Raw genomic sequence first — 24,626 nt, forward strand, 5'->3', positions numbered from 1 at the left:
TGAGTTTTTATTTTCTTCCCCGGAATGAATTCCTGATCGTGGTGGGTGTGCGTGTGCGTGTGTGATGCACTCCCGTACATTTAAAAAAAAAAAATGAACACTTTCTCGGGGAAAACAAACTTTGTCCCCCTCCCCACCCCTTAAATAGCTTGGAAGGGTCAGGAAAGGGAAAGCGCAGTTTCCCCAGCAACTCCCCCCGCCCCTTGGCACCCAAGTGGGCTAGTCTCCGACGGACCTCACCCAGTCCACCCCCCCCACCGCACCCAGTGAGGGGCTCTTGTAAATTACGTCACTAGAGCCCGCGGTGGTTGTGGGGCACGCGCTCTCCGGTCACAGATCGGCGAGCCTCGAGCCGCCGCGGAACGTGACGCGGCTGTGTGACCGTTGAGATTCAATAGTCAGCTTGGCAGTTAAGGGGCTCGGTGCCCCCCAATGCCTTTCGCTTGATGGGCCGGCGGAAGAGGTAAGTTCATAGGCTGGGCTTTCTTCAGTTTTTCGGGGGATGGGGGAAGAGGAAAGATCTACCAGTTTGAAATCAATTCCTAAACGGTGACGCGGCCGCTGCTGTCAACCGTCCGCGCTGCGGGTGGGTTGGCCTGGGGAGACCGGGACAGTCGCGGCCCCCTGTGGACACAGGGGGATAGGCAGGGCCGCCCGTCGACTGTGGCTCTCTGGGCCTCGGACTGTCAGCACTTTTCAGCCTCACCTTTGTATACATGAGGGTCCCACCGGAGGAATGGGGGGGAATTTTGAGGGAGGGCAAAGCTGGGAAATGGGGAGAGTGAAGCCAAAGACGGGGAGATGGAAGCGCCTCAGCCATACAGCTCGCGCGCGCCCGCGTGACCTAAAGGTTCTCTTAGCCAACAGACAGTTTCGCCGACGGTTGGGACTTGGTCCGATGGCCCCTTGCGGGTGACGGAGGGAGTGTGGGGGGATACGGTGACAAGGGAGAGAACCAGAGAGAAAATAGCAGATGAACGGAACGAGAATTTTTAACAAAACTGCATTGCAGCTAGGCGCGTGGCAAATATATTTCTCACGGAGTTTCAGCTGTCCAAAAGCAGGCCCCTCGACGGGGGTGGGGGGCATTTCTGCGCCGCCTTTTCTAACCACTTGTTTCTTTTAACGTTTTCTTATAGGTCCCATAGGCCTTTTAGCATTAATTCGAATTGTTCCAAATTCCTATGAAATGGCAATTTGCCTTTTTATACTGCTTCTCCATATTATTTATATAACTTTTATGCAAATAATCAACAGTCCAGTCAACTGATATATGAAATTATGGTTTTATTTTTAACACATTATTTTTAATATGGTTAGTAAAATACCTTTTGTGATATTTTCAAACCCCTTCAGACCTCATAAAATTGTAAACAATTAGTGATCCTTCACATTCTAGTTTAGCACTCTGCACAAACCCATACACCCAATCTTTTCTATACAAAACAAGGTTAACTAGCACTTTTGACACGAAATTAACATACATAGATAAGCACTCTAAGATCTCCAAGAGTAATGTTTTCGCACTTTCTTTGTTTTTTTTACGTTTAGATAGATACTTTTATATTTATTGTATTACTTTATTTTAAAAATGTTTTTCACTGTTTGCTTCCCTTCTTTTCTCGTTATCTTAACAGCACATATAAAAACAAATCATTACAATAACCACTCATATGGATTTGTTGGGTTGGTGACTTTAACCCGATAGCATTTCTAAACACCTTTCCTTCATTTTAGACCTTTGGACCCGATGGCATATTCGCAAGACGCTTTATGTTTACAACAATGAAATTTCCTGTGCTTCACAAACACTGATCAGATTCTACTTAATTGTTCAAAGTAATTGAATGAAATGAAATATTGTGTTTTAATTTTAATACATTTTTACTAAATGATAAAACTTTGATAAATGATTTACTAACTACATTTTTATTTTTTTTCACAGTGATTGGGAGAAGTCTTCAATACTTCACCATTAAAACCAACATAAATGTCCTTCCTCTCATCTGCTATACTCTTTCTGTATAGCCTTCACTGGTAGGCTGCTTCATACTTTTCTCATGCATCTTAAGACGACAGAAAATTTCAGTGAACATCATGGTTTTTTTAAGCTGTCTTATCACTTACTAGCCTTTGTTTTCCAAGACTATCGACAAAGCACATAACTCTAATACTTGATTAGAAGTGCTAAAACTGTGACGACTATACAATGACGATTTATTTTATTTGTGCCGGTTTAGTAGCTTGAACTCAGAGCCTCAGCACTATCCCTGGCTTTTTGCTTTTAATTAAAAATTTGTTTACTTAGCAATATAAGAAAACCAAGGTTTTAGCTGATTGTTTTATTTGCCAAAGCTATTTAAAGCACATATTTATAAAGGCCCTGAGCTTTTCTTGTTCAAAGCTGGAGCTCAAGCACCGTTTCCAATAGTAAATTAGAGATAAAACTGTCACAGACTCGTAACTGGCTGGCTTCAAAATGCAATCCTCAGATCTCAGTCTCCTGAATAGCTAAAATTACAGGTGTGAGCCACAAATGCTAGCACCACAATTCATTTTTAATAAATTAAAGTTAAATACAATAGATTTTCAACGCTCAAGTCTCATTACACACATTTACCTACTAACTCTGTATGATTAGTTGTAATGTAAATACACAATATTCCACCATTACATAATGTTCTGATGGACAACACTTCTGCACAAAGCCCTTCTACATTTCACTTTAAAAGACATTCGGATTCAAACTCAGTTTTCTTGAGGGGCAGTGCAAGGATAAACCCCGAATGCCACTTAATAATTCAAGAAGTGACTGTCTAATACACAGTCTGAATAAATTTTGTTAAGTTAGAGAGAGAAAAATGGGATAGTACCATTCATCTAATTTGGTCCTGCTTATTTGGTTGGGAAAATTATAACTATATCAATTTTTTGGTAGTATAGAAGGTTGAACTCACAACTTTACATTTGTTACACAAGTGTTATACTGATTGAATTATGCCTTTACCCCTTATTTCTCTGCTTAGTTTTGAAATAGGATCTTTATTTTTGCTCTCACTAGTCTGGACTCTAATTCTCCTAATTATTCTTACATCTGTAGCTGCGACAAGCTCACCCTCCTACTGAACCCAGCTTTAAAAAAAAAAAAAAAAAAAAACAGGGGCCAGGAGTTTGGCCTAGTGGTAGAGTGCTTGCCTAGCATGCACAAAGACCCGGGTCCAATTCCTCGGTACCACATACATAGAAAAAAGCCAGAAGTGGTGCTGAGGCTCAAGTGGTAGAGCTCTAGCCTTGAGAAGTCCAAGGACAGTGCTCAGTCTCTGAGCTCAAGCCCAGGACTGGCAAAAAAAAAAAAAACCCCAAAAACAGGTGAATTAATTTTAATGTTATATTGTATTTAACCCAATATATCATATATTAATAACTAGTCAATAGGAAATAGATTTTTGTGTGTTTCATCTGCATACTCATCTTATATTTGACAATTTTTTAAGGAAGGCCTTTGGCTGAGTTTAGGCCATATGTTTAGCATGAAAATGATCTTTACCTTATAAAGCACTTCTATATGCAATAATAAAACATAATTAAACCAGGTGCCCATGGCTCACACCTGTAATCCTCACTGGCAGGAGGATAATATCTGTGGTGAAAGTGGCAGAGCATTATCCTAGAACAAAAAAGCTTGGGACATTGCCAGGCCCTGAGTTCAAGCCCCAGGAATGGACAAATAAAGTAGTTAAAAATTACTACAAGAGAAACAACTGATTCAGAAAACATGTGTATATCCTTATTTTTTAAATTGTTATTATCTCCTCCTGTTTAGTTTTCCTAATGTGGCTTTTAATAGTTAAGTAATAAAGTGTGAGCCTTGCAAGCTGAAACAAATGGGAACTATCAAGATTAATGGTTGTTCATACCTTTGTAATACATATTTTGAATTTTAGAAAGGTTAATTCTCAAATGTTTCCTTACAAAACACTTGTGAAATAGGTAGGGAAGATTTTTTTCAAGACTTTCTTCTGTTTAATCTTCTTTGGCTTAAATAAGATGCCATCTGCTCTTTTCAATATTGTTTAGCATGAACTTTTTAACATTTCCTTTGTGTAAGACTTGTCTTAATGAATGACAGTAGTCACATGTTTTTGGTCCTTCTTGGTAGATACACAATTCACATAGTATATGAGTTTTGATTGATTTATAAATATTTATTTTACTATAAGGTGCCCATTTAATAGTTTAATTGCTAGTTAATACATTATTTCCCTCTAATCTCCCACATCTTTTAACATATGTTAATACAATTCAGTCTATATAGAAACATAATAGCCGAACCTGATTAATTTATCTTATTTCATTCTTAGGTACTCAGGTAATCTAAAACTTAAACATTAACTGCTGGAAGATTTTCTCATATCAGTTTTCAAGATACCAATTTTCAAGATGTCGCATTTACTACGTTATGTTCAACCTAACCCAACTGCGACATCCTCTGTCCTTGAAGTTCGATTTTGGGTAGAAGGTAAGATGTTCTAAAACATAGTCAGGTGCCCAGATTTCATAGGATATTGATACATAAAACAATAATATTTTTTAGTCTTTTGTAAGAGATATTTTACAAGTAAAAGTTTCCACCTAAAATCTCTAACTTTAAGCTCACAGTATTTTTTTGTAATAAACACATTACAACAGTAATTCTATTGCCTTAATACTTCCTGTATTAATACTATAATTAATGTGTTAATTAAAAGTTTACTATTTTGAGGTGCAATTTAGGAGTTAAAAATTATATTATTATATGATTATTACAAGCAAGCAAACACCAAAATAATGATTAAACACAGTAATATATATTATTTGTATTCTTTGTCTGGATGGAACCAGTGCTCATTGAAAATTATAGACAGAATAGAATAATAGGTGCAAAAATAAGAATTTAAATCTTATTTAATTAGTTTCATTATTAATAATTGAAATTTATTGCAATTAATACTTAACCTTGAAAATAAAAGATCCACATTAACAGATGCCCAGCAAATATTGTTTAATGATAGGAGGAGAGATTTGAACACTGCCTCAATTATTATCATTTTTTCTGGGGCCAGAGTTGAAACCCAGGACCTTGTATGTGGTACATAAACATTCTACCACTGATTTACATCTCCAGACCTTGGTGTGTTGAAAAAGGTATTTGTTATAAAGTTCATGCTAGCATTGAACTCATTATGATGCCCAGACTTACCATGAACTTGCAACTTTCCTCCTTCCACCTCTTTAATGCTGAGATTCCAGATGCCTTAATGCTAGAATTAGATGAGTACGATCATGATCCATTTTTGTTTTTACTAGCTTTTATTCCCCTTGTCTCTGTATCAGTCCTGATGCTTGAACTCAAAGACTTGGTGTTGATTTGCTCAAGGCTAACACTCTACACAACTCCACTTCTGGATTTTGATGACTAATTGGAGATAAAAGTCTCCCAGACTTCTTTGCCTAAGGCTAGCTTTGAACCTTGAACTTCAGATCTCAGCCTCTTGAATCACAGTTTTTAAAAATTAAAAAAAACAATTTTACTAGCTTTATGTCAAATAATACTTTCATGAAGGTTGATAATCCTTGCTGATTTTACTTATACAAACACTTTTAGAGTAATGAACTATAAAATTAATTAACAACTATAAACTCTTGCATTATTGCAGTATTTTTTTACACAGTGATTGGCAAACATGGCCTGCCACATTCTGCTATGTCAAATAAATTGAATTAGGTGATATCTAGAAAATATAATATTATATAGAATTATGTTACCTTTTTTAAGCTTTAAATCTCCAGGTAGAAAATAGCTTTGTTGCAATAAGATATTTAACATTATAGTGATACAATAATTACTTTGCAGATCAATATATATAATAATTATTGCTAGTTTCAGTGCATCAATTAATTTCAATGCCTAATTATTTTAAATGAAGGGACAAATGTCAATTTTATTTATTTAAATTTTAGTTTCAATTATTGTAATTTTCAATGTTAGAACAATTTAAAAACCTGAGTCCAATGTCATATAATCCTTTATAAAGTAAAAACTTGCTTCTAGTTTTTTAAATGACGTTCTAAAATTTCTCAATTGTTTTTGTTGCTTTTGCTTCTGTGAATCACTTCCTGTTAGCTTTCAGTTCCTGCATTTCTCAGCTACTGTAAACACTAATAATGACAAAATGTTTCCTCATCTGTGTACTCATAACATTTTCTGCTTATTTTTTGTATTTGTGCATATGTGTTTATGTATTTATGAATAGTTATTTTATTATTTTTCTTACCAATTTATGAATTATTTTAAGGTAAGCTACAACATGTTATTCATCTCTGGATTAGGAAGCATACATTTGAAATCATCACAAAGACTCTATGTTTAATATACATTATTATTATTATTATTATTGACAAAATTATAATTTTTCTTATAGAATTACTATTAGAACTTCAGATGTTCAAGTTGTCACTATTGATTAACTTTTTAACTCTTGATTAACTTTTTATAACTAATTGTAGAAGAAATGAATTTGAATAAGCAAGCCATTAATTGCAGGCATCTAGCCAAAGTGATTTTAATTTTATGACAAAACAATACTAAAATATCTTTCTTTACTTTTCATTACCAGTATCCTAGATTTGAGGTGGTCGAAGACTAATTGTAAACTGTAAAATAAAATAAAATTGAAAATTTCTGTTGGTTGAGGAGAAAAAAATTAGATGATGATAGGAATTTGACTTACAGAATATTATCCCCTCAGTTAATTTACAGGATAAAAGCCACAATAGGCTATCAATATTTCAATTAAACATGTCTGGGAAAGTAGCTTTTGGTTTAGCATATGCAAGACTAATTAAATAGGTGAGTATGAGATTGTTACTCCCGTAGCACTACATGCAAAAGTTTTGTGCAGTATGGGACTCAAATGTACTTTTGAAAACTGCTTGATTGTTGTGACTAACATTTAGAAAAACAGAATTTTTATCTTTTATTTTTTAAATAAAGCAACTTTGAAGACTTACATAAATATAGATAGAATGATAAATTAACAGGCAGATATAATGATAACACTCAATATACATATATGAAAATGGAAGTCATTTACTTTATGGAGACAGGTGAAGATGGAATAGATGAGGAAAGAATGATGGAAGAGTTAACACTAATCAAGATTAATTGTATGTATAAATGGACATGTTAAATTGAAATACCTTTGTACACTTACTCTTAAAAATGTTAATAATAAAATAAATTACCATGTAGAACACTTGAAAGAACATAGGCTTGGGATTGGAGACAGCAGATCTGGGCTTCATCGTATCACTAAATACCATTATGAACTTAGATAAGTCATTGCCATTTAGGATTCAGATTCTTTATCTTTCAAACCACATTATGTAGATATATATTTTAAGAGGTTCGCAGAAAGTAAAAATTAATCACGGCTACAATATTTTAGGGTATCTAAAGTAGAAAGTGAATGTGAGATATATTTTTAATTATTGCTCCACTTATGTTTATCTTAAACATCTAATTATTATCGTGGTAGTATAAAATCTTGACAGAAAATTACACTCTGAGCAATAATAACGTACTGTTACACTCTATGGACCTTCTTGACTTGCAGATTTGAAAAATTGTTAGCTCTTTTTTTGAACTAGTCATGGGACTTGAACTCGGGGCTTGGGCACTGTCCTTGAGCTTTCTCAAGGCTAACACTTTACCCTTCAGCCACGACACCACTTCCAGTTTTTCTGTATATGTGCTACCAAGGAATCGAACCAAGGGCTTTGTGCCTGTTCTGCAAGCCCTCTACCACTAGGCCACACTACAGGCCCATTAGCTCTTTTTGTGTAGGTTTAAATGACATAAAACCAACTAGGTGTACCTTGCTTAGAAAGCATGAATTAGATTATTTTCATTTAAAAATATTCATTGTTATACAAAAGACCAATTAAACTTAAGAGCATACAATACTAGGAAATTAGGAAATATAATAATTGGGGCACTGAATACGTTTTGCCTCTGATAGCTTAGTATTGTCAAAGGTATAGATTATTATTGGCTAGCAGTTTGCATCAGTGACCTATGATTTTGCGTTAAAATGACCTCTTAACCATGCAAGTATCATAAATCTTAACCTTTTAAAAATCTAATGAGAACTACCAACTTTTAAAATGTATTTATGCATTCTCTTGTATATAATGACCATAAAATGAGTCAGATCAAGGAGTCACTTCATAGGCCATGAACTTGCCCTTTGTATTCTCTACCTTCTCCCATACTTCTAAACGTACTGTTTACATTTAGGGTAACTTGTTGAATTTAGGGTAACTTAGTTGAATTGCATGCATAAAACAGAGATAAAAGTCTAGGACTAGATTTCCACTATAAAGAAGATCAAGACCTCAAGGAGTGTGGCATACTGGTAGAGTGCTTGCTCCAAATGCATGAAGACCCAGTTTGACTCCTAAATGCCACATACATAGAAAAATCTGAAACTGGCGCTGTGGCTCAAATGATAGAGCCTTGAGAAAGCCCAAGGACAGTGCTCAGGCCCTGAGTTCAAGCCCCAGGATTGGCAAAAAAAAGAGTAGGATCCCAAAAGGTTGTTGGAGTTGCCTGGAGCTTGCATGCAGTTCACATGCAATTACATATCTGCTAATTTGTTATTATTTCTATTTTGTTGTTGCTGTTGTCCTGGAGCTTGAATTCAGGGTTTAACTTGCTGTTCCTGAGCTTTGTATGCTCAAGGCTAACATTCTATTACTTGAGCCAGCACTCTACCTCTAGCTTTGCACCCTAAACCTCACACCTCAGCACCTTTATTTTTTTTAATTTTATTTTGTAATTGTAGTTAATTGAAGGGTTACAGTTATATTTGCCAGATAGAGGGTGCATTACTTCACACACATTGATACCCCTTCTCATGTTTTTGTCCCCATTTCCCTCTCCCCACCCCCTCCCCTCATCTTGTTTTCCCCCCTTCCCTATCCTATTTCAGATAAATAAACGTTTATACAATATACCACATAACAAGGTAAGATAATGTAACAATATGAGATAACCAGGGGATAACAAGAGATGAGAAATAACATAGTACATTAAGAACAGCAATCACACATTATAAAGCTCTTGTTTCCATATCCTGGAGGTCTTTTCATTTAGCCTCATCCTATGTGCCTTATGAATCTAGGTTCTGCCCTATTGTAAACCTCTTCTAGGAGAGTCCATGGTTTGTACTAATTGTTACAAATGAGGGAAACCATTGAGCCTATGTTCCTTTGGGTCTGGCTTCTCTTAATGTGATTTTTCCCAAGTCTTTGCATTTCCTTACAGATGGGGTGATGTCATTCTTTCTGATGGCAGCATAGAATTCCATTGTGTATAAATACCACATCTTGTAGATCCAGTCATCAACTGAGGGGCATCTGGGTTGGTTCCATATCTTTGCTATGGTAAATAGTGCTGCAATGAACATCGTTGCCTCAACATCTTTAGTAGCTAGAATTGTAAGCATAACTCACCAGCATCTTGCTCTTCAGCAATATTTTGCAACTGATGCTTCCTACTCTAGTTTCAAATAATTTGTCAATTTTTAGTTATTTATCAATTCCATAGGAGTGGTTATTGGCAAAGTGGTCACATTTATAATAATTTCTCTCACACAATTTTTTTCTTTATCCTACAACTTTTTTCCCCTGAGGTATAACGTGGGCTGATCAAATGACTGCTAATGTTTCAATAGAAACCTTAATTTTATAAAACTTATGTACTTCCAAATCTATGCCATACCCCCAAGAAGCCTAATCTTTTGAGATTTTGACAAAGCTGAGATGGTTATCTTCACTTATTTTTCACAATGATCTATTTGTGAGACTAAGCCTCATTTGTTTTGCAAGTTGCAGGCTTGAATTCTGGGCCTGGGCACTGTCCTTAGGCTTTCTCAAGGCTAGCACTTTACTAATTGAGCCACAGCTCCACTTCTAGCTTTTTGTCTATGTATATAATACTGAGGAATCAAACCCAGGTCTTCATACATGCTAGGCAAGCACTCTACCACTAGGCCAAACTCTCAGCCTAAGCCTCAGTTTTTAAATTGAATAGTAAACGACTAATAAGTTGAATCATACTCAATTTAACCCAATTGATGCATATAACATACAAACTCATTTCTTGCTGAGTCATGAAAAAGCAATGTTTTTGTCTTAAAGAAAATATTTTACTATAAAATATAGGAATTTATTTTGAAATTCTATACATGTATTTTTTATGTGATGCTGTTGAACTCAGGGCCTTTTTGCTTATGACTGACACCCTATTATGTGAGATATACTCCACTTGCAGTTTTTCCTCGTTAATTTTTTTTTGCCAGTCCTGGGCTTGAGCTCAGGGCCTGAGCACTGTCCTTGCATTTTCTCAAGGCTAGTGCTTTACCATTTGAGCCACAGCACCACTTTGGGCTTTTTTCTATGTATATGGTACCGAGGAATTGAATCCGGATCTTTGTGCATGCTAGGTAAGCACTCTACCACTAAGCCAAACTCCTGGGCCTTTCCTTGTTAATTGGAAATAAGACTTTCACAGATTTGTCTACCAGAGCTAGCTTCAAACCATATCATCAGATCTTAGCTTCCTCTAACTATGTTTATGGGCACTTACCTTTAATTTTGTCTTATTTTATTTTTTTGTTACATGATGCTATTGTTTAAGTAAGACAGCAATAGATCTGTATAACATTAATACTTATAGTAGGACCAATTGAAGAGACAATAGTGTGAAAAGACAATATTATATTTCACTACAGCTTCTGCTTTGGCAATTTATTTTAACTCTATGTATAGAAGGTATAAATGCTGTAAACAGTCTTGTACATTCTGGCAAACAAATTTTTATTTTACTGGTCCTGGGGCTTGAGCTAAGGGTCTAGATACTGACTCTGAGATTTTTTTGTGTCAAGGCCAGCATTCTGCCACTTGTGCCACAGCTCCACTTCCAGCTTTTTGGTGGCTAATTGAAGATGAGAGTGTCACTGACTTCCTGCTTGGACTGGCTTTGCACCGTGATCCTCAGATCTTAGCCTCCAAAACAGCTGGAATTACAGTTACCAGTGCCTAGCTTCTTGTGACCATTTTTAAGGCATTTTACCTTCACAGAAAACTGAGAAAAAAAACTACAGAGTTCCCATACACTCCTTGCTCCTAGCTTTCTCCACTCACAGCTTTCTCCACTATTTCCTACTATCAGTGACTTGGTCAAAAACAACTACAGGAGATAGATTGATAGAGATGAGATAGAGCCAGAGATAGAAATAGTAATAAATATGAGAAAAAGATATCTGTATCTCTATATTTAGATAGATATCTAATTCTGTCTGTTTAGATATATAGACCTATATATATATGTATGGAAATATAGATATCAATCTATATACTTATATATATGTACAGATAGTTATCTCTATATACATATCTAGATATAGAGTATACATACCCACCTATCAATATAGAGCTCTACATATCTTATGAAAATTGTTTTGTCTTAAATTAATAGCTTTTATTGCATTTAGTTTGGTTATATAACAATGTTCTCTATATATTCAATCTATATGTTTTTATATTTAAATTTAACTTCTTATAGACAACATGACTTTGATTCCTATTGTTTTTGTCTGCTCTGACAGTACTTGTCTTTTATTTAGTGTATTTAAAAGAATGGCATTTGAGTCATTACTGATAATCATCTCCTATATTTATACTGTTCTGCTAATTACTCTTGTACTTTACTCCTATTTTTTTTCTTCTACATTAAATTAAAATTTTTTCTAGGGTCCAGGAGTTTGGTCTAGAGTGCTTGCCTAGTATGCACAAAGATCCAAGTTCAATTTTTCGGTACCATGTACATAGAAAAAATTAGAAGTGGTGCTGTTGCTCAAGTGCTAGAGCTCTAGTCTTGAGAAAGCCCAAGGATAGTGCTCAAGCCTTGAGTTCAAGCCCCAGGACTGGGGGGCAAAAAAAGAAGAGGAAGACCCCTTATTGGTTGCCAGTCTGTCCTGGGGCTTGAACTCTGGCTTTGAGCTCTGAACCTGAATTTATGCTGAAGGCTAGTACCCAAACACTTGAGCCACAGCCCCATTTCCACCTTTTTTGATAGTTTATGGACAATAAGTGTCTAAATGAGTTTGTCCCTAAGCTAGCTTTGAACTGTGATCCTTTGACCTCAGCCTCAGAGTAACTAGAAATATGGAAGTGATCCACTTTGTCTAGCCAACAGTATGTTTTGGTAGTACTGAGATTTGTCTTCAGGACTCTATACCTGCCAAACAGGTGATTTACCACTTCAGACATGCCTCTAACCCTTTTTTTCCTGGTTATATTTGAGACAGGAACTCACTTTTAAATGACCTGGCCTGGACAATCATCCATATACTGTGCTTCTTACCATACCTAAGCTTATAGGCACATGCAATCATGCACTGTGTTTCTTTTTATTCTTATCAGCTGGAATCTTGCAAACTTTGTCCAGTCTGGCTGGCAATTTCTATTCTGAGAGCTTCAGTTTCACAAATAACTGGGATAAGAGGTACTTACCACCATGCTCAGACAGGATTTTATTATTTTTTTCCAGCCTTCCCCAAAATAACTGTCCTTTTGATCTCAGCCTCCCAAGTAGCTAATAACATAGTGCCATTGATACAGTTTTTGTTGTTGTTATGACATTCCTGCGATTTGATCTCAGGGCTGTGGTGCTGTCCCCGAACTTCTTTTGCTCAAAGCTAATATTCTACCACTTGAGCTCCAGCTCCACTTCTGACTTTTTTAGTGGCTTATTATAGGTAAGCGTCTTGTAGACTTTCCTGCCCAGGCTGGCTTTGAGCTGGAATCCTCAGCTCTCAGCCTCCTAAACAGCTAAGATTATAAACAGCCACCAGTACTGGGTTCTAGCAGTATTTTTAACTGTTTAATTGTTTCTGTTTCTATTGAAAACTTCTGTATGTCTATATTATTCATCTATTCTTCAGTGTTTTCTTTTCATCAGCATGTTTCATGTTTTCATAATAGTTGTTTGAAGACTCGTACATAATATTCTGGATAAAAGAGTCTATGGTAAATTGGTATAGGGTAGGTTTGGAACATAGGGATATACATTTTTAGTCCTGTTATTAGGCTTTATGGTTTCATAAACCCGTGTTCCTTTTCTATGACCTTCAGAAGTCTTCTCAGATTTTTTCCTTCTTAGTTCAGAGTGCATAGGTAATGGAGGCTGATTTTGAATATTTCTTTTCTCCCACACAGAACACTGAGTAGGATGAAGGTGAAAATTTTCATATTAGAGCTGATGTATTTTTAAGAGGTTAAGATCTTCATTTGTTTTCTGCAGCTATAGCAAAATATTTCAAAATATATTGTTTATAAGGAGCAGAATTTCATTTGGCCCACATTTTTGGAGGTTCAAGTGCATGGCACCATTATCTGGAAGGGCCTTAACTTTGCCTCATTCTATGGTCAAAGTTGGAAGGGCAAGTGAGCAGGTCAACCAGAGAGAGAAAAAGATCTAAATTACCTTTTATAAGGAGGATTCTCCTGCAATAATCAATACATCCATGTGATGATAGCTTTAATCCATTCATGAGGACAGGGCCAACTCATCACAATGATAATTAAATTTCTATATGAGTTTTAGAGCGGACAATCGAATTATGGGCTCTGGCATATTTGATCTCTGTATCCCTCCTTTCTTCCAGCCCTCTTTTCTTCCCTCCTTTCTCTCCCTTCTTCCCCCTCTCTTTCAAGCTTTACTTCAGTTTTGAAATCAAACTTTGTGTCAAAGCTAACTATACCAAAAGGGAAGAAAGTTCTCAGAGAAATACTATTAAGAAAGATTCAAATGCCAGTAAGCTCTTTTCACATGTTGAGCTAACATTCATCTTTATGCTCACAAGAATATGGAGAGTAATTTCTAATGGTTTAGAGGTATTAAGAGGTAGAAATAATTCTAGGGAAAATCACACAAGCCAGCTAACTACTCTAAGTAATTAATATGAGCATACCTAGGTATTAGCTCCAGCTGTATTGTACTTTGGCTTTTGAAAGGCTCTGAAAAATCCACGTGTTAAAAGACTTGGTTTTTAATTTGTTGCTATGGGGATATAGTGGAAACTTCAAAAGGTACTGTCAAGCGGGAGGTCTTATAATCAGGGGTATGCCTCTTATGGATGTTGTGAGGCCTTTGTATGTTTTTTTTTCCACTTCTTGGACATGAGTTGAGCAGCTTTGCTCTAATCCATGTTCCCTGCCATGATATGTTACCTTGCCATAGGCTCAACAAAAGTAAGGCTAACTGGTTGTGGTCTAAAGATGCCAATATTGTGAGCCAAAAATAATACTATTCTTCTTATAAGTTGATTTTATGAGTCATTATAAGACATTTGTTACAGTAATGCACAAGCCCCAACACACACACACACACACACACACACACACACACACACACACATACATGCACACACACAGAGCCTACAATAGCAGATGGCGAGCATATGATCAGCTAGCAACCTCATAGCGATGAAAGAAGTAAATCAACTAATTTTTTAAGTCAACTAATTTACAAAGGCTTTAGAAGGCCTACATTGTCATTTGGTCAGCTTTCTAATTCACAGGTAGTTTTAAATGAATAAACTATATTCTTCCTATTCACTTTTATTTCTTTTTTTAACCAGTGCTGGGCTTGAACTCAGGGCCTGAGCACTGTCCTTCACTTTTCTCAAGGCTAGTGCTCTACCACTTGAGCTGAAGCACCACTTCCAGCTTTTTTCTATGTATGTGGTACTGAGGAATCAAACCCGGGTCTTCGTGAATACTAGGCAAGCACTCTACCACTTGGCCAGACTCCTGGCCCCTCACTTTTATTTCTGATATTCTCATTGTAATAGTTTAATAGGAATTCTTTTAGTCAATTATAGCAGTATTTTAAATCATGGTTCAATATATGATTACCTCATGGTGGTTGTAGTAACAGAAAGAGGAATGAAATACTTAGAATATTTTTAGAAACAAATTGAACTCTATTTGTCATCTATATTAATCTATAGAGGATAATCAGCATTTATATAGACCTTTACAGCTATCCAAATTGAAATATTGAAATTGTAGGACAAAGAGGGAAAGACATATTAAAGACATATTGCATAGGAATTGGAAAATCATTTTCTTCTTTTAACACTTCTAATTACTTTATTTTCCAGATTTTTCTAAGAATATTAATTCTGCAGATAAAAATATAATAAAGGTCATACATATAATTCAGATTTACATTGAATTAAAATGTTTATGGCATCATGCTGAATTAAAAGGGAGAATATAAAAAATTATACACTCAAATGATTCCAGAAAATGTTCCATATAAAAAAATCATAGAAATGTAAGAAAAAAATCACATAGAGATTTCTACATACTACTGTGAATACCAAGATATTTTCTTACAGTCTTTTTTCATATATTTTTATTGTAATTAATAGAAAGGTTACATGATATTTGCCACATAGGTGGTGCATTAATTCCCATACATTGATACCCTTTCACATGTCTTGGTCCCCATTTCCCTCCCCCCAACCCCTATCCCTCACCTTGTTTTCCCCCTTCCCTATCCAATTTCAAATAACCAAATGCAAATATATCCGATACATTAGGTAACAAAGTGAGATACTGTTACAATATGAGATAAACAAGGGACAGCAAAAGAGATGAGAGATAACATAGTACCTTAAGAACAACAATCATTCATTATATGGCTTATGTTTCTATATCCTAGAGATCCTTTCATTTAGGGTCCTCCTATATGGCCTTTTGTATCAAGGTTTTACTCTATTGCAAATCTCTGCTAGGAGAGCCCAAGGTTTCTACTGATTATGACAAATGAGGGAAACAATTGAGCCTAAGTTCCTTTGAGTCTGGCTTACTTCACTTAATATGATCTTTTCTAAATCTTTCCATTTCCTAACAAATGGGGCGATGTCATTCTTTCTCACAGCAGCACAGAGTTCCATTGTGTACAAATACCACATCTTGTTGATCCACTCATCAACTGAGGGACATCTAGGTTGGTTCCATATTTTTACTATGGTAAATAGTGCTTCAATGAACATTCTTGTGCTGGTGGATTTAGTATGACCTTGTTTCTGGACAATTGGGTAAATGCCAAGTAGTGGAATTGCTGGGTTATAGTGGAGCTTTATGTTTAGTCTTTTGAGGAACTGCCATACTGCTTTCAATGGTGGTTGAACGAGTTTGTACTCCCACCAACAGTGTAGTAGCGATCCCTCCTGGCCACATCCCCTCCAGCATCTGTTGTTAGTTTTCTTGATCCTGGCCATTCTAACTGTAGTGAGGTGGAATCTTAGACTTGTTTTGATTTGCATTTCTTTTATGACCAGAGATGTTGAGCATTTCTTCATGTGTCTATAGGTCATTTTTGTTTCTTCTTCAGAAAAGACTCTCTTTAAGTCTTTGGCCCATCTTTTAATGGGATGGTTGTTACTTTGGAGACTAGTTTTGGAGTGATTCAATTTTTTGAGCTGTTTATATATTTTAGATATGAGGCCTTTGTCTGTTGTATGGTTGGTGAAGATCTTCTCCCACTCTGTAGGCTTCCTAATTAGTTTACTAGCTATGTCCTTTGCCATACAAAAGCTCTGCAGTTTAATGCAGTCCCACTTATCCAGCCTTTCTCTGATTTGTTGTGATTCTTGGTCCTTATTAAGAAAGTTTTGACCTGTGCCAAGGAGGTCTAGTGTATCTCCTATTCCTTCTTGTAAAGTTTTCAGTGTGTCGGCTTTTACCTCCAGGTCTTTGATCCATTTGGAATTAATTCTAGTGCAGGGTGACAAAGAAGGATCCAACTTTAGTTTTCTGCATGTGCTTAACCAGTTCTGCCAGCACCACTTGTTGAAGAGGCTATCTTTCGTCCATTCTTTTTTTTGGCTCCTTTGTCAAAGATTAGGTGGCCATAGGTCTGTGGTTTAATATCTCGGTTTTCAGTTCTATTCCATTGGTCTTCAGGCCTGTTCTTGTGCCAGTACCAAGTTGTTTTGATAATTATAGCTCTGTAATAGAGTCTAAAGTTTGGTATTGAAATTCCTCTTACGCTGTTCTTTCTCCTAAGAAGTGTTTTTGCTATATGTGGTCTTTTATTATTCCATATGAAATTTTGGATTGCCTCTTCTATTTCTTTAAAGAATGCCATTGGGATATTGATGGGTATTTCATTGAATATGTAGATAGCCCTTGGCAAGATTGTCATTTTCACAATGTTGATTCTTCCAATCCAGGAGCATGGGAGGTTTTTCCATTTCCTCAGTTCTGCTTTAATTTCCTTTTTCAAGGTTTTAAAGTTTTCATCAAAAAGGTCCTTTACATTCTTAGTTAAGGTAATTCCTAGGTACTTTATTTTCTTTGAGGCTATTGCAAAAGGAGTTGCTTTCCTCATTGTTGCCTCATTGCTCTCACTGTTGGCGTAGAGGAAGGCATTTGATTTTTGAGAGTTAATTTTATACCCTGCTACCCTTCCAAAGTTTTGAATCAGCTCAAGGAGCTTGGGAGTAGAGTCTATAGGATTCTTTAAATACAGGATCATGTCATCTGCGAAGAGGGAACGTTTTTCTTCCTCTTTCCTTATTTGGTCCCCTTTATGCTTGCTTCTTGCCTTATTGCACTGGCTAGGAATTCTAATACTATGTTAAAGAGGAGTGGAGAGAGTGGGCATCCTTGTCTCATTCCTGATTTTAGAGGGAATGGCTTTAGCTTTGTCATATACAGCCTTTATTATATTGAGGAATGTTCCATGGATTCCTAGTTTCTTCAGAGCTTTTAACATAAAGGGGTGTTGGATCTTGTCAAATGCCTTTTCTGCATCTATTGAGACAATCATGTGTCTTATAAGTCTTTTTGCTAATTTTTTCTGGAAAATCATTTTCATATACTACCCTACATTCAGAGAAATAAAAGTTTAGAGAGAGTGAACAATGTAAGACTAAACCTTATAGAAAGAGTGTTTTTATACTCTTTTGCCATTAAGAACTAAGAAAATGTGTTTTAAGTTTTGTATTTAAAATATACTTTCATTCAGTTACTCACATTGTTTGATGAATCCTTAACATTTAGTGAGCAAAATTTTTTTCCACAAAGATTTTGAATTTCTTTATGTGAATAGAGACACTTCTGAATGGAGAAAAAAATGTGCCTCAAGGAATACCACAACTAGCATTATTTCTTGTAACATTTTTTTAGTTCTGTATAAGTATGGTAGTTTATTTTCTTGTGACATGACTAAATATCTAACAGGAACAATTTAAAAAATGGAAGATTTATTTTTGCTTACATTTTTCACAAGGTTCAATGCATGGTTACATGACCTAAAATACTTTGGACAAAATATTGTGGAGGAAGGAGAATGTGGCAACACAGATTTGTTTACCTCATGGAAGCTGAAAAAACAGAAAGGAGCCAAGGACAAGTTACCCCTCCAACACTGTCCTCCTAATAATCGCCTTCCTCCAGCTAAACCTTCTGAAATTTCTAGAACTTCCCCAGAGAGTGCCATCACCTGGTGATCAAACATTAAAATCCCAACCTAAACAAAATAGTTCATGTTTCACCCATAGCATGTGGAAGAAATATCTTTATAAAGGGGAAGGTGAACCATTAGAAATGCTCACTTGTGAATATAGTACTTGGTGCAATGTACAAAATAGATGCTTCTTACCCCTTAAGTATTTTTAGATAAAAATGAGCAAAATTCAATGGTTTTGATGTTTCAGAACTGTATTTTGATTATGGATTTCTAGCAGGCTCTATTAATTCTCCAAATAAAAATATCTAATCTTAAGAATCAAATAGAAAGGGGGTTGTGTTTTAATAATGATATTGAGGTTAGGCTTTAAAAAATACCATAAAGGAAATTTAATCACTTCATCAACTCTTCCCCTTTGTGGGGGAAAACAAATATTTGGAAAATATAAATGAAAGAGACCTTGTTAAATAAATATCAGTAATAATTATAAATATCTACCTCTCCATTTCCTATTCTTCTTAGTGTTCTCAAATAATACTGACCTTTGAGTAAGAGGAATCAGTATAACTTGGCACATGATTGTTAAACATAATATGCAATCACTCTTTTTAACAGTATTTTTTCAAGAACTAGAAACAATTACAATGTGTGTGAAAGTACTTTATATGTGCGTCTGTGAAATAATAACTGCATTCTAATATTTCAATCTTTCAGATTAAAGTGTGGGTGTTTTGCAAATTTTAAATTTAAAAATTAATACAATGGTATTTTTATTATTAAGGTGTTATACATAGGGTTTACCATAAGTCGGGTAATGAATGCATTTCTTCTTTGGAAAATGTCACCGTTTCCTTTCCTTTTCCTGTACTGTATTTGCCTCCAACTTGCATAGTTTATTTTCTATTCAGACTATACTGAATACTACAACTGCATTAGTTCAACCTTCCTCCCTCCGTTTCTGTGCCCCTTTTACTCCCCCATGCAAAAACAAACAACACTACCACTTCTTCCCAAAACAACAACAAAAACCATGTTTCCATTTCCCTGAATTTGTTTTAATTAGTATTTTAAATGTTCAGAGGACTTTCGCCTTTGAGTTCCTCCCTTAAGTGTATCTTCTTTTAGTCTTTGTGTGAATGCCTAGAATAATAGATCCAGTGTCGAAATATGAGAGAAAACATGTGCCATTTGTCTCTGAGCCTGGCTTACCTCATTTAACGTGAATTGTTCTAGGTCTATCCATTTCTCTACAAATGCCATATTATTCTTTCTAATGGATGAATAAAATTCCATTGTGTATATGTACCACATTTTTGGATACTCTCATCTATTTTAGGGCACCTGGGATTTTTTCACAACTTGAATTTTGTGAATAGTATAGCAAAGAACATGGATGGGCAAATGACTTTATAGTATTCTGACTTGTAATGTTCACAGCAGGTGCCCAAGAGTTAATGTTTTAAATTTAAATTTTTCTGATGGTCATTAATTTTCTTTTCATAAACTTGTCTTGTTTCCCTCTATTGTCCTAATGTCTTTCTTACTTGTCTTTTGAAAAATCTTTCTCGAGAATCAGAAATCAAAACAAAATTACAGATGAAGTTAGATAAGAAATGAGGGGGGTATCTAGGTATATTTGTGTCACTAGAGTTTAGTTTATCTATTGTTTTGCTTTTCAAATCAGCTCTGTGTGTTGCAGAATTGTTGTTTGAAGTAACATATATGCAGTAAGGTGCAGAAATGTACAGGATTTAAGTGTGTAGTGCAGTTAATTTTTGCTTCAAATAGTAGTATACAACAGTTTTAGCATCCAAAAACAGGTTTCCAATTCTGCCATTTCACAGTCTTCATTGCCCCAGAAATAACCAATATATTGTCTTAGTTAGTTAGGGCTGCTATGCCACAGTACTACACACTAAATGTTTTTAGCAACAGATAGTTGTTTATTCCAGTTAAGAAAATTAAGGTGTCTTAGATCAAAGTGATATCAGTTGGCTTTATGTTAAAGGTTATCATCTGATGTTGAAGAGAGTTGTATGGTGAGAGAGGAAGGAGAAAACAAGTATTTTTTTGCCTTTAAATTTTTTTTACGAGGGTTCAAAGTCAGACCTGCATGCTTTTGAGGCATGCACTCTACCACTTAAACCATCATTCCAAACTTTTTTTTTGCATTGGTAATTTTCTGAAATAGAGCCTTCCTTGGGCAATAAGAATAATTATACTTTTGATTGTAGTTGCCACACCAGGCCCAGATTTTCATATTGAGATAAGGTCTTGACAATATTTTTCCCATGCTTATCCTAGAAGCATAATCTGGGCAGTCTCAGCCTCCCATATATTTGTAATTTTTGTAGAGATTCAATTTTTTTTAGCTGTAGATATATTTTAGATATGAGACCTTTGTCTATTCTATGGTTAGTGAAGATCTTCTCCCACTCTGTGGGCTTTCTATTTAACTTGTTAGCTATGTCCTTTGCCACACAGAATCTCTGCAGTTTATTGCAGTCCCATTTATCAAAATTTTCTTTAATTTATTGTGTTTCTAGGTCTTTATTAAGAAAGTTTCGACCTGTGCCAAGGAGACCTAGTGTATCTACCATTCCTTCTTATAAAGTTTTCATCGGATTGGCTTTTACCTCAAGGTCTTTGATCCATTTGGAGTTAATCCTGGTGTAGGGTGACAAAGAAGGATCTAACTTTAGTTTTCTATAGGTGCTTAACCGTTCTGCCAGCACAACTTTTTGAAGAGGCTGTCTTTCTTCCATTCTATTTTTTGGGCTCCCTTCTCCAAGATTAGGTGACCATAGGTCTGTGGGTTGATTTCTGGGTCTTCAGTTCAATTCCAGTGGTCCTTAATCTTGTTCTTCTACCAGTACCAAGCAGTTTGGGTTACTATATCTCTGTGATAGAGTCTAAAGTTTGGTATTGAAATTCCTCCTGCGCTGTTCTTTCTGCTAAGAATTGTTTTGTCTTTTATTATTAGATATGAAATTTTGGAATGCTTCTTCTATTTCCTTAAAGAATGACATTGGGATATTGATGGGTATTGCATTAAATTTGTAGGTAGCCCTTGGCAAGATTGCCATTTTCACGATGTTAAGTCTTCCAATGATGGAGCATGAGAGGTTTTTCCATTTCTCAGCTCTGCTTTAATTTCCTTTATCAGATTTTTAAAGTTTTCATCATAAAGGTTCTTTGCATTTTTAGTTAATTCCTAAGTACTTTATTTTCTTTTAGGCTATTGCAGAAGGAGCTGCTTTCCTGATTGCTGCCTTGATCCTTTCATTGTTGGCATAAAGGAAAGCGGTTGATTTTTGAGGGTTACTTTTATACTCTATTACCTTGCCAAAGTTTCGAATCATGCAAGTTTCAGCTCAAGAAACTTGGGAGTGGAGTCTATAGGGTTCTTTAAATACAGAATCTTGTCATCTGCAAAGAAGGAAAGTTTCACTTCCTCTTTCGCTATTTGGATGCCCTTTATGCTTGCTTCTTGCCTTATTTCTCTAGTTAGGAATTCTAATACTACGTTAAAGAGGAGTGAAGAGAGCGGGCATCCTTGTCTCATTCCTATTTTTTAACTGAATCTTTGAGATGATGTTTTGGGTAGGTCTTCACTGAGAATGAATTCATGATTGCACAATCTCCTTTTTTAATTCTCACATCAGTAGGACTATCTTTAAAGAATCAGGACTGGTAGTCACTATAACACTAAAGTTTTCCATATAAGAGCTTACACACATACAGAAACACACACACATATGTATATATGAGGCAACCTTTATTGTAACATAGTAGTTACACTTTTCATCAAGCCTTTCTATTAAACCATTGGTTCTAGCATTTCATTCTAACCTGACTTCGAGTTACAGCTGAAGATATCCAGGGAATCTGCCTCACATGAGAACAGTACCATTTTTGAAAAAAAAAAAGCTAACATTAACTTTTTTGGACCTCTAATGTCTAGCACTAGAGCTCATAAAGCCATGTTTTATGCTATACATAAATGTCTATGATATATGGGCATATATATATTGTAATAGTGAAACAGACCAGAACGTATATTCTCTATATTCAATAAGGATTCAGCCACAAGGTGCCAACTGAAAACCAGATAAAGATCCATCATTGGACTTCATCATTCTCACCCATTTTTTTCAGACTTCAGTTGTCCAAAGTAGTTAGGAAATATATTATGTTCTTTAAGGAACTCAGCGTATAATAATTTGTTATGGCTGCTTGAGCTGACATATTTATTATAATGAAATTTTGATCATATATAGTTACTTTAGGCTCTATCACTATTTTAAGGAATATTCAAAAGAATACATATATATACATACATATATATATACATACATATATATGTGTATATATATATATATATATGGACCTAAACAACACTGAAAAATGCCTTTGGAATTATCTCAAAGGATACATATCTAGCTCAATCTCATATTTCCAATAGCAGCTATCATCTTTTTTTTGTCGTTGGTGGGTCTTGAACTTGGCCAGGGTGCTGTCCCTGGGCCTGGGTTCAACTCAAGGCTCTACTGTTCTACCCCTTGAGCCACAGAACCACTTCCATTTTTCTAGTGGTTAATTGGAAGAGTCTCACAGTCTTTAGTGCTCGGGCTATTTTAAACCATGATCCTCAGATCTCAGCTTCCTGAGTAGCTAGGATTATAGGCTTGAGCCACCGCATCCAGCAGCAGCTATCATCTTATATGGTATTTTTATTTCCATAATACACTGAAATACCTAGTGTGTCTGTGATATGAAACACAGTTTCAATTATTGTAATTAGATCATACTTGCTGAGACAACAAAATGGATTCCGATGCTTTGTTTTCTTTTTATTATCTCTAAGTAGCTGTACAAAGGGTTTCAATTCGACATGTCAGTTTATGAATGCAATTCATCTGGACAATTGTCATCCCTTCTGTCATTCTTCTCATTTGTCACAATCTCATTCATCCCCTCAAGTTACCTGGAAACACATGTGCATGTACACTGAATGTTATGGCTGTACTTGCCTATCCTTCCTTTCTCCACAAGTATGTCCCCTCTCTTTGAGATACACCTTCCTCTGAAATAAACATGTTTCAAATTCCTAATATTCATTTAGTTAAAGTATAGGCTAATTGTTCAAAGGGAGTTGTACCATTGTCAGATGATTTTAGAATTATTGAAGGGAATTCTACCAAGAAGTGGTATGGAACCAGGCGCTGGTGGCTCATGCCTGTAATCCTAGCTACTCAATTCTGAACCCACTGACTAAAAATCTAGTCTCTGAACATTGTAAATGTTAGGTATTAACTTTGAAATAATATTACATGAAGCTTATATTTTAAAGCTTTTTATAAAGTACCATGATTTTCAAATTTCACTTGGTTACATTGCTTCTATGGCTATCAATCCATTTAAATAAATATGAAGTTAAAATCCACTCCTAATATTATTTCTGTCAGTCAGAAATGGGTGCTATAATTCAGAAAATTGGGGAGGGTGTATCAATTCTCCATTGTGTATAATCTGTTATTAGATATAACTTAGAGAAAGTGACCAATGTGAAACCATTTAACTGCAGATAATACTCTTATTGTAGGGTAATTGTAAGACTAGATTACATGAAAATCAAAATACTTCCTTATACAATATTTAACAGTATTGTATCACCATTTACTGAGGAAGTTCAATTAGAGTTGATCATATCTAACACTGGACAAGTAATTAGTGTTTCGGTCATACTGTTATACTTGCAAATAAATCATAACTGGCTATTTTAGCCTTGCCCCATCTAAGATAAACATCAGAATAATTTGAAGTAAGGATACACTTGTCATGTTGGGTACTCTGTAAAACATGCATTACTCTTGAAAAATGATGTGCATCTGCATGCAAATCCCTAGGAAATCCTCAAGTGAAGGAAGAAGGTTGGATGAAAAGTTTGGTGAGGGAGCATAGTAGTAACTGTGAAAGCATGTGGCATTAATGGGAGAAAAAATGATGCCTTTAATGCTAGGCTTAAATA

At 35.5% G+C, this 24,626-nt stretch overlaps 1 protein-coding gene across 1 annotated transcript in view; it reads left to right on the forward strand.

Annotated features, from left to right (window-relative positions):
* Positions 1-383: 383 nt before the first annotated feature.
* The window catches only part of LOC150041105 (uncharacterized), a 324,318-nt gene continuing 300,075 nt past the window's right edge, over positions 384-24,626 (forward strand). Inside the window, exons 1-3 of the mRNA XM_090327132.1 lie at positions 384-463; positions 1,946-2,037; positions 4,362-4,519. Of these exons, the coding sequence (XP_090183258.1) occupies positions 4,441-4,519 (79 nt within the window). The 5' untranslated portion in view covers positions 384-463; positions 1,946-2,037; positions 4,362-4,440. The remainder of the gene's footprint in view (positions 464-1,945; positions 2,038-4,361; positions 4,520-24,626) is intronic.

The sequence above is a fragment of the Megascapheus bottae genome, chromosome X, assembly GCF_031878675.1.
Source record: "Megascapheus bottae isolate mThoBot1 chromosome X, mThoBot2.hap1, whole genome shotgun sequence".
NCBI lineage: Eukaryota > Metazoa > Chordata > Mammalia > Rodentia > Geomyidae > Megascapheus > Megascapheus bottae.